Source organism: Misgurnus anguillicaudatus, chromosome 17 (assembly GCF_027580225.2).
Source record: "Misgurnus anguillicaudatus chromosome 17, ASM2758022v2, whole genome shotgun sequence".
In the NCBI taxonomy this organism is placed as follows: domain Eukaryota; kingdom Metazoa; phylum Chordata; class Actinopteri; order Cypriniformes; family Cobitidae; genus Misgurnus; species Misgurnus anguillicaudatus.
The window spans coordinates 486,208-497,040 of NC_073353.2; the positions used below are offsets into that span (position 1 = coordinate 486,208).

The window sequence follows — 10,833 nt, forward strand, 5'->3', positions numbered from 1 at the left end:
TTGGAGCGGCTGTAACGCAGAGTTGGTTGCTAAAGATCAAGTTGTGATGCAATAAGTAAAATGTGACAATATCATTGCATGCATATAAAGCTTGGCTGATTAAACTCTTGCTATTCATGGTATATAAATGTACATGTACTGTACACACAGTGTTCCTGTAAAACTGATCTAATGCATGTTTTTTAATATGTAAAAAAACTGGTAAAACTGTTTTCAAATAAAATAAATGTTATATATTATTTTCATTACTACTTTTTTTTTTACTAAAAATTGAGTAAATGTATGTGCTACAAAAGATATGTTTTCATAGAAATGAATCTATTAAGTAAACAATTTATGTATTAAAAAAAAGCTTTTTATTTTGTTTACAGAAAAAATACTATATTTGCCATAAAAATATCATTTTATTAAGATCTTTTAATAAAGTCTACATTGATTCATTTTTAGATCAAAGGGTGATTTAATAAAGAATGTTGCACTTTACTAGGATTCTGTCAATGTGCAGAATTTCGTAACCTGTACATAAATAAAAAAAAACAGGTTTTTTTTTGGTGACAGGTGATGATTTATAACCATTTAGTCTCAGCTCAACACCAATGTAACTCTTATTTAAATCACACAGAATAATATTTCTGATTCTTCTTAAGGATCTTAAATTAGTCATTACAGGTGGAATTGTTCCCAGAAATCAAATATGTTTATACTTATTTTTTAAGAATTTAGGGAAAGTTTACTTTGTCTACTGTAACCTGATTCATAATTTGTACATTCTTTGTAAGATATACTACGGACTAGATACAGTATATTCCTGTAGTCCATAGGGACTAGTATACAAGAACATCTTCTCTCGGAGACATGCAAAAATCAGGCTGTAGGCTCTCAATTGTGCAATCAGATGTGTCCATGGTGCAGAGGCTGCAATCGCAGCTGAGAGCCACCGGGTAGGTTATATGGGGGTCCACTCCTGGAGGACAATCTGGCAAGCGGATGGTTTCATAACGTACATCCCGGTAAGTGCAAACATGCTGATAGACAGTGGAAAATGGGCTTTTGTATACAGGCTCCTAAAAAACAAGATAATTTATTATGTATGTCACCATAATAATGCTTTTAAGTGTATTTCTATGGTGCTTCTTACAATTTTGCATTGATGCAAGACAACTGTAATATAGGAATATGATAAATAAAAGATAATGATAATGTGATATAACTGTGAATACTGTATACTCGTTTGACCTCAAACGAATCCCCACTTCGCCAACCCACAGGTCTGGTAATCTTTAAGATCTTATCTATACATGCTGCTGCTCCACTCATCACACCCAGGTCACCCCATTACACACATCTGATCACTTCCTCATCACTCTTGAATCTTAACTTATTCCCCCCCAGTCGCTGCACACAATCCCCCACTGGTCACGTTCCCGCGCAACCTATGTACGCATTGCCCTTTGACATCTGCACCAGCCCGGGCTTCTCCTTTTGCCCCTTTTTACCTTTTTTACTGATAACTTGACTGACCTGCTTCCTTATTGGTGAATATTTCTGTTATTTTTTGAGACCTGAGCTTTTCTTTCTATTTGCTCGCTTTCTCTCTGCTCCTACTTTGCGCTGCATATTTGTCAGATATAGCCAAAAAAGCCAGTGTGCTGCCGGTGTAAGGTCATGTGGTGGCATTTTCACACAGCGATTAACTGATTGGTAGATTTTTAAGGGTCCGTCATTTATTAAGTGTGCTTGCAAAAGCACACTTATTGTTCTTCTTAAGTTTTATTATTAAGTGTGCTTGCAAAAGCACACTTATTGTTCTTCTTAAGTTTTATTAAGTGTGTTTGCAAAAGCACACTTATTGTTCTTCTTAAGTTTTATTATTATTATTCGCGGGTAGATTTTGTGTCAGCTATAGCGACTAGACCGTTTGACACAGAGACACCGTTCAAACTTTAAAATGTTCGGGCAGTACCGGTGTAAGTTGCTTGAGAAGATGAAGTCACAGATCCATGTCGTTTGTCCGCCATATTGGATAGAACACAAAACCTTAAAAAAGTTTCACAGGTCACAAATTTTGTCCAAATTTGTACACGATCCTTGGACCAAGCCTCATAAAAGTTACTAGAAGGATTTTTGATTTCGAAACAGTTGCCCGTCACAGCCCAAACTCAATGTGTGTCGACGCCGCCAAAACAGGAAGTAGTTTATATCTCAGGAACGCTTTCACGTATTGAAACCAAACTTTGTACATGAATTTGGGTCTCCAATGTGAGGATGCACAACATCAAATTAATTTTTTTTTCTAAAATTTTACGCCGCCAAACAGGGAGTAGTTTATATCTCAGGAACGCTTTAACGTATTGAAACCAAACTTTGAACATGAATTTGGGTCTCCAATGTAAGTATGCACAAAATCAAAAGAACAATTTGTTTTCAAAAATTTTACGCCGCCAAACAGGAAGTAGTTTATATCTCAGGAACGCTTTAACGTATGGAAACCAAACTTTGTACATGAATTCGGGTCTCCAATGTGAGGATGCACAACATCAAAATAATTTTTCTTTCTAAAATTTTACGCTGCCAAACAGGAAGTAGTTTATATCTCAGGAACGCTTTTACGTATTCAAACCAAATTTTTTACATGAACTTGGGACTCCAATGTGAGGATGCACAAACTAAATCCGCGGCACCAGAGCAAGCACACTTTTGCAGTTTCTTCCGGAAATGCATTTTCTAGTTATGATTGCTATTTAGTCCCCGGGGGTCACATTTGTAGGCTGCATACGTCATCAAGACTGTATTATTTTAGAATATTAACAATTAACAAGTTTATTATTATTCTTAATTCATCGTAAATTGTTGTAATATGCGTATGACTTTCGAATGTAATGCTCAGGCTTAATGACGTATGGAGCCTGCATATGCGACCTCTGGAGGCTTGTAGCCTTCGGATTGAGAAATTATCACGTCAACCTGAGCTGACTGCATGGCAGGTTAGAATATGACACACAGAGCACTTAGCACATTCAGCTAAATTGCATGTGCCACTGCAATCCGAAGTTTACAAACTAAACTAGAAAATGCATTTCCCGAGGAACTGCAAAAGTGTGCTTGCTCTGATGCCGCCGATTTAATTTAAAATTTGTTCTTTTGATGTTGTGCATCCTCACATTGGAGACCCAAATTCATGTACAAAGTTTGGTTTCAATACGTGAAAGCGTTCCTGAGATATAAACTACTTCCTGTTTTGGTGGCGTCGACGCACATTTGGTTTGGGCTGTGACGGGCAAACGCTTCCGAAAATCAAATATCCTTCTAGTAACTTTTGTGAGGCTTGGTCCAAGGATCGTTTACGTGGATTTTCGTGAAGTTTGGACAAAATTTGTGACCTGTGAATCTTTTTTAAGGTTTTGTGTTCTATCCAATATGGCGGACGAACGACATGGATCTGTGACATCATCTTCTAGAGCAACTTACACCGGCACTGCCCGAACATTTTAAAGTTTGAACAGTGTCTCTGTGTCAAACGGTCTAGTCTCTAGAGCTGACACAAAAAATCTACCCGGGAATAATAATAATAAGAATAATAAAACTTAAGAAGAACAATAAGTGTGCTTTTGCAAGCACACTTAATTAGTTTAGAATTTACCTTTATAATAAATCAAAAACATATTAAAGTCAGAATCAAGCAGAGGTGGGACAAAGTCATTGTTATGCAAGTCACACGTAAGTCTCAAGTCTTTGCCTTCGAGTCCCGAGTCAAGTCGAGTCAAAGACGAGGCAAGTTCCGAGTCGAGTCGGAAGTCAAAGCCAACAAGTCTCATGACGAGTCCTAAGTCCTACCATTTTAGTTTCAAGTCATTTCAAGTCCTCTTACCACAGAAATAAAATGCGTGCTGTGGACAGGTGAAGGGAGGCCCCTATACTGCATTGCATTTGCAAAAGATCAAATTGGCCAAAAGTCTGTCAGTCATTTGTGCGCGATAGGGACGCAGAATGATGCCACCATGGCTGAAAACTCGCTCCACTTGAGCACTAGAAGCAGTGCCATGTCAATGTAATGACTTAGCTGCAATGGTGTAGTCTAGATTTTTGTTTTCCCTCTCACCCTTATGCTCACTCGTCCCAGCGCGACACCCCATAATCACCACCACACTCGCAGATGCATACAGTATGGATCTTAATGTAAATGAGAGCATTCAGAAAGTGTACTCATAAACACATAAACTGAATGCGTTATCAACATGTCAGTTTACTATAAGAAAAAAAGACTAACAGCCAAAGGGGTTACAACTGGGGAAACTGGACTGATTTTTAGACTGGTTTAGTATTAATCAACATCTAACTTAGGGCCAAAAGTTAATTAAAATTAAATAAACTGTTTACAATCTTCAATCCGTGGCTAACACATGCATTGAAGGAGAAAAATATCCACTCTTTCAATAGCTATTATCTATTCAATTCAATTCAATTTTATTTATATAGCGCTTTTCACAAATGTTAATTGTTGCAAAGCAGCTTTACATGAGTAGAAGTAAAGGAGAACACAGAAAATCAATAGATAATATAAGCAGTAGAACATAGCGGCTAAGGTTAAACTGTACAAGCAAGCGTATTAATAGTGTTACATATACAGTAAAGTGCTAAGCTAAGCCAAAGTTGGCTGACTCTCCCTGGGACTAAAAACCCCCTAGGAAAAAAACCCGGTGGGAAAAATCCTAAAAGGACAAAAACCCTTGGGAGAGATTAATATGTATATATATATATATATATATATATATATATAGATATAGATATAGATATAGATATAGATATAGATATATATAGATAGATATAGATACGGTAGGGATAGGAAGCGGGTATGCGGATTAAACTGGTTCAGCCGGTGGTCGTTGGTCGAGCATCGGCTAGGCATCACGTTCAAGGACAGCCAGTAGATCAGTGGTGCGATGACCTTCACAGCAACAGGAACTGGGTCTGTTTGTGTCATTCTCCTCTGTGCCGAGGACGAGACAGGGAGACAAAAACAGAGTTCTATTAGCGTAGGGGCCGTTCGCATTTAATGCAAGTGTCATACATTATGGTTGTTTAAGTCAGCTCGGTTCCAGACAGGCTAACTATTGCAGCTATAGTGTATTACCCATATGAGGTGTGTGAGTGCTTTGTTCTAGACAAAATAACTACTGCGGGAAAAGTACATTTACTGGACATATTTTATGTGTATGCTTTGTTAAAGAAGAATGTCTTAAGTTTAGATTTAAATCTGATACTCGAACATTATTTGGTTAATCATTCCAGAGCTTAGGGGCTAAGTAGGAAAAGGATATACCACCTTTAGACACTTTTGATATTCTAGGGATAATTAAGAGACCCGAATTTTGTGAGCGCAGTTTACGTGGTGGATTGAATTCTGATAGTAGTTGTTTAATATACGAGGGCGCTAGGCTATTTAAGGCTTTGTAGGTAGTTAGTAATATTTTAAATTGTATGCGATATTTAACTGGTAGCCAATCTAAAGATGCCAGAATTGGACTAATGTGGTCATACTTTTTAGATCGAGTAAGCACTCTTGCGGCGGCGTTTTGAACCAGCTGTAGCTTGTTTACCTGATTTGCATGGCATCCCCCGAGTAACGAGTTACAATAGTCTATTCTAGAGGTCATAAAAGCATGGATAAGCTTTTCTGCATCTGATGCAGACAGCATATGGCGTATTTTTTAGATATTTCTAAGATGGAAGAATGCTGTGCGGCAGACGCTGGAGATATGACTATCGAAAGATAGATTGCTGTCGAACATTACGCCTAAATTCTTAACTGTGGAAGATGGCACCACCGTGCAGCCATCTATCGACAACTTGTAATCTGACATACTATGTTTGTAGCGATTTGGTTCAATAATAAGTATCTCAGTCTTATTGGAGTTTAGCATAAGAAAGTTATGTGCCATCCAGTCCCTAATATCATTAATGCAGTCTGTTAGCTTAGCAAACTGGTGGGTTTCGCTAGGATGTGACGAGATGTAAAGCTGGGTATCATCCGCATAGCAGTGAAAACTTATGTTTCCTGATAATGTCTCCTAGAGGTAACATATATAACGAGAATAGGATAGGGCCTAAAACTGATCCCTGTGGTACGCCGAATTTAACCGGGGAGTGATATGACTCTTCCTCATTTACATAAACAAAGTCATAGCGATTGGTTAGATACGATCTAAACCAGGCTAACGCCTGACCACTGATGCCAACATAGTTTTCTAGTCTACTGAGTAAGATTCTGTGATCTATTGTGTCAAAGGCTGCACTAAGGTCTAGTAATATGAGGATTGAGATTTCACCACGATCGGATGTTAATAGGAGGTCATTTGTAACTCTAAGCAGCGCTGTCTCTGTGCTATGGTGGGGCCTGAATCCTGATTGGAACTTTTCATATGTATTATTATTCGCTATGAATGTGCATAGCTGGCTTGCCACTACTTTTTCTAATATTTTAGAGAGAAATGGTAGGTTTGAGATAGGTCTAAAGTTATTAAGATCTCCCTGGTCAAGGTTTGTTTTTTTAATGAGCGGTCTAATAACTGCTAGTTTGAAAGCTGTTGGAACGTGTCCTAATTCTAGAGATGAGTTAAAGATATTTAGTACCGTGTCTGACACTACATGAAATACCTCTTTTAGTAATTTTGTGGGAATGGGGTCTAGTATACAGGACGATGATTTGGATGACATTACTAATTTATAGAGCTCTATTATTGTAGTAAGTTTAAATGACTCAAGATGTTCGTATGGTAATCTAGAGGTAAATGTAATATTGGGTATAGTGGTGGCCGCTTGCGTAGTTTTAATGTTTTCCCTAATAAACATAATTTTGTTAGTAAAGAAGTTCATGAAGTCATTACTATTGTGTTGGAGTTTACTATTTGTTTCTGTTTGTTCTTTGTTTCTAGTCAGTTTCGCAACTGTGCTAAATAGGAAACGAGGGTTGTTATGATTTTCTTTAATAAGCGTACTGAGATAGGTAGATCTGGCGGTTTTAATAGCCTGTCTGTAGTGTTGAACACTCTCTTTCCATGCTGAACGCCATACCTCTAACTTTGTGCTTCGGTAGTTTCTTTCCATTTTTCTGGCTACTTTTTTAAGGGCTGCAGTATGATGATCATACCATGGAGCTGGCGTTTTTTCTTTGATTCTCTTTTTTCGAATGGGAGCAACGGCATCCAATGTGCTAGTGCAAACGTTGTTCAGGTTTTCTATTATAATATCCAGATCTTCACCGTTATCTGCTACATGTTTCATTTGAGACAGGTCTGGAAGAGTGCTATTAAAGCTATCTTTAGTGGTGGAAATTATTGTTCTGGCTAATCTGTAGCATGTTGTAGACTGAGGGGTCCTATCTAGAAGTATCGTGTAAGACACAAGGCAATGGTCTGAAATGGCATCGCTCTGGGGTGATATTTCGATGTCATTAATATTGAGTCCGAGTGACAGAATTAAGTCTAATGTGTGCTTACAAGTATGCGTTGGCCCTGATACATTTTGTTTAATACCGAGAGAATTAAGAACATCCATAAACGCACGTCCTAATGCATCTTTTGGGTTATCCACATGAATATTAAAATCACCAACGATAAGAGCTTTATCTACAGTGACTGTGAGTTCAGATAGGAAATCGGCTATTTCTTTAAGAAAATCTGTGTGGTGGCCCGGAGGCCTATATATGGTAGCTAAGATGAACGAAAGCTGTTTGTTGTTACGATCAGTTATTTCCATATTTAACAGTATTATTTCAAACGAATTAAATTTTAGTTCGGATTTATGGTTTACATTGAACTATCTGCCAACTATTGATAACATTACCATGTGTAATTTAATGGTGTAAATGTTTTTAAATAATACACATTTAAGATGACCATGGATTAACTCTAATTTGCATAGTCTTTGACATAAAAATTGTATTGTTGCATATAATACAAGCATTGTCTAAGAATGAAAATAGGCTTTTACTTAATTATTATTACAAGATTATCCTAATATTAGACACACAAAGCAAACAGAAGTTTAAGGTCATATACATCTTGAACGTAGATATATAAATGAACACAGAGAATGAAAGTAATACACTGTGAAGCACAAGCAAACATGCAGCTAAACCATCAGGATATAATCACAGGCTTATTTTATTGCATTTGGATTCTTACCTCCAGATAAAGTAATTAACTGGACTAATGATTTAATTGTTGTTTACTCACATGTGCGTTGTTAACTCGCCGGAGTTGATTATGCAGCACTGCTCCACACGTTCCTCCACATGGACTGTTTGTTTACAATGTCGCGTGAGCAGCTACACTGCAGGTTCGACTTCATTTGGCGCTAAGCAGACCTCTTGGTGAAGTCAAAATACCACGAGAGCGATTCAAATCAGATTTCTCCATGTGATAACTGGAATCGCTCTCGCGGTACTTTGCTGTCACTCGCCTGTGGGTTCTTGTGGCGCCACACCAGTCTGCTCCCCAGTCACTTTCGCGCCGCTATAGTAATTTGATTTCATACGCCGATCGGATCGCGCTGTTCGGCAGGAATTCAAACACACCAAATATAGCACCTAATATGTATATGCATTTTAACCCGCTGAAGTAGCAAGTGTAGCATGCTAATGGTCAGTGCTTTACATTAGAGGTCTACACGGAAGACCCGAGACCCGAAGACCCGGGAACCGACCCGGGACCCGTACGGGCCGTGTGAATTTTTCCCCCAGGTTTTCATGTGAAGTAGCAAGTCTTCTGGAGTCAAAAGGCGCAAGTCCAAGTGAAGTCACAAGTCATTGATGTTCAAGTCCAAGTCGAGTTGCAAGTCTTTGTACATTTTGTCGAGTCGAGTCTGAAGTCATCAAATTCATGACTCGAGTCTGACTCGAGTCCAAGTTACATGACTCGAGTCCACACCTCTGGAATCAATTAAGGTGTAGAACAAATTTGCACCACAAATAGTTAAGTTAGATAACCATAAGTGATCTATAAATAAAATAAAAATAAAGTATTGCCAGAATTGTTAACTTTGTCTTTTTAATAACAAAAACTTCACAACTTAACAGACATTTAAAAGAAAAAAGTACCTTTGTTAGACAGTGGCCACTACAGATGGTGGTCTGAAACACCAGGCATTTTGGACAGCCCTCCTTTTCCACAGCCACAGTCTCATTAACTGGTTCACAAGGTGGAAGAAAAGAGCTTTGAGCAGAAACTAGCATGACAACTAAACAGAATAAAAGGATGAAGGTGTAGTTTTGAACAACTAACATCCTATAGGAAAAAAGAAAAACAATTTACAGTTAGGTCCCACTGAACAGTATTCATACTTTTATATTTTTTATATTGATTATATAATTTTTGTTATTTTGCAAAAATTGTTTACTATACTTACTTGTTGGTATCTCTAGTGCTCAGCAGGCTGTTGTACGTTGCTCTAAGCAATCTGAATAACAGAACATGTGGGTAGATTTATATAGGACAAGGAAACCAACAGTAACCAAACATTTTACTAAAAACTGACCTTAAATTAATCACATGGATCTCATGTTTTTCCATTCTGAGATGACAACTCTCAATTTGCCAGGTCAGAATAACATGGACACTTCTGTTTATCCAGTGTGTCACATGAAGAGCTTTATATATTTTATCTCATCTAAAACATCCTTTGCCATTATCTGCTTGGATCAAATTCTAATTCCATGGCCGCTATGTAACAGAAGGACAGGGTCAGGACATAATCAAGGTCTGAGTGCATGCTCTCACATTTCACTGTGCCATAATGATATTCCTTAAACATTTTGTTTCTAATTTATCCTCATCTATTGAAACATGAATTGGCTCCTTTAACCCATATTTCGTGTGCCCCCCAATCTGAAATCCTAGCCTATTACACCAAGCAAACATTGTTGGGTGCAATGCATAGTTTGTCTAACTAATATGCTCCTGAATAGCTCAGTGTTAGATCATTGTGTTAAAAGCGCAAAAGGTCATGGGTTCGAACCCAGAGAACACACATGGTGATATATATTGTATACTTTGTAATGCACTGTAAGTCACATTGTATAAAAGCATCTGCCAAATGCACAGGAGCGTTGATTTGGGTAGGCATGTCCCTACTAATATTCAGGAAACACTGAATTGTCCCTAGCAATAATTTCAACCAAACTAATGATCTTTATTTATACAACTGATGTTCAATTTAATTTTATTTATATTGCACTTTTCAGAATTCTTTAATTGTTTTAAAGCAGCTTTACATTAATGGATGCAGGACAAAACACATAAAAATCATAAGACATAAGCAGCAGAAGAGCCGGTGCCCTGCAGAGTTTAGCTCCAACCTTAATCAAACACACCTACCTATGATTTTCTAGTGATCATGAAGACATTGATTAGCTTGCAGGTGTGTTTGATTAAGGTTGGAGCTAAACTCTGCACTCTCCAGGGTTGGGAGTGAAGAACACTGGTATAGAGTATTATATTATAGGTATGATTTTTTTTTTCAATTTTATAGGGATTAAAACATAATATATATGTATGTTTACACGAATAAGTAGATTAGATGGGGGCAGATGGTGGTCATTGGTCCGACATCGGTTGGGCACGTTGAAGGAAGGCCAGTAGATCAGTGGCGTGATGACCTCCTTGGCAGCCGGAACTGGGTCTGTAAGTCCCATTGTCCTCTTTACACAAAATAACCCCCTCCACCAAAACTGCACTGCTCTCAGTTATTAAAGCCCTAAGGCAGGAAAGGGCACCCTCCAAATAATATATACTTTACATTAATTGTTAGTTTTTTTAAAAGACCTTTTGAGAGCTG

At 37.8% G+C, this 10,833-nt stretch overlaps 1 protein-coding gene across 1 annotated transcript; it reads right to left on the reverse strand.

The window, feature by feature from the left end:
- Positions 1–384: 384 nt before the first annotated feature.
- lhb (luteinizing hormone subunit beta) lies at positions 385–9,561 on the reverse strand. Its single transcript, XM_055215318.2, has 3 exons — positions 9,406–9,561; positions 9,098–9,284; positions 385–1,064 (listed from the first exon to the last, which is right to left on the reverse strand). The coding sequence occupies exons 2-3, from the start codon at positions 9,281–9,283 to the stop codon at positions 825–827; spliced, it is 426 nt and encodes a 141-aa protein (XP_055071293.1). The 5' UTR covers position 9,284; positions 9,406–9,561; the 3' UTR covers positions 385–824.
- Positions 9,562–10,833: the final 1,272 nt, after the last annotated feature.

Bases quoted from the DNA above. Each gene is read 5' to 3' on its own strand.
- lhb (XM_055215318.2), bottom strand. From the start codon at position 9,283: ATGTTAGTTGTTCAAAACTACACCTTCATCCTTTTATTCTGTTTAGTT. The intron at 1,065-9,097 runs GTACTTTTTTCT...CTTGTTTTTTAG, and splicing joins GTGGCCACTGTCTAACAAAG to GAGCCTGTATACAAAAGCCC.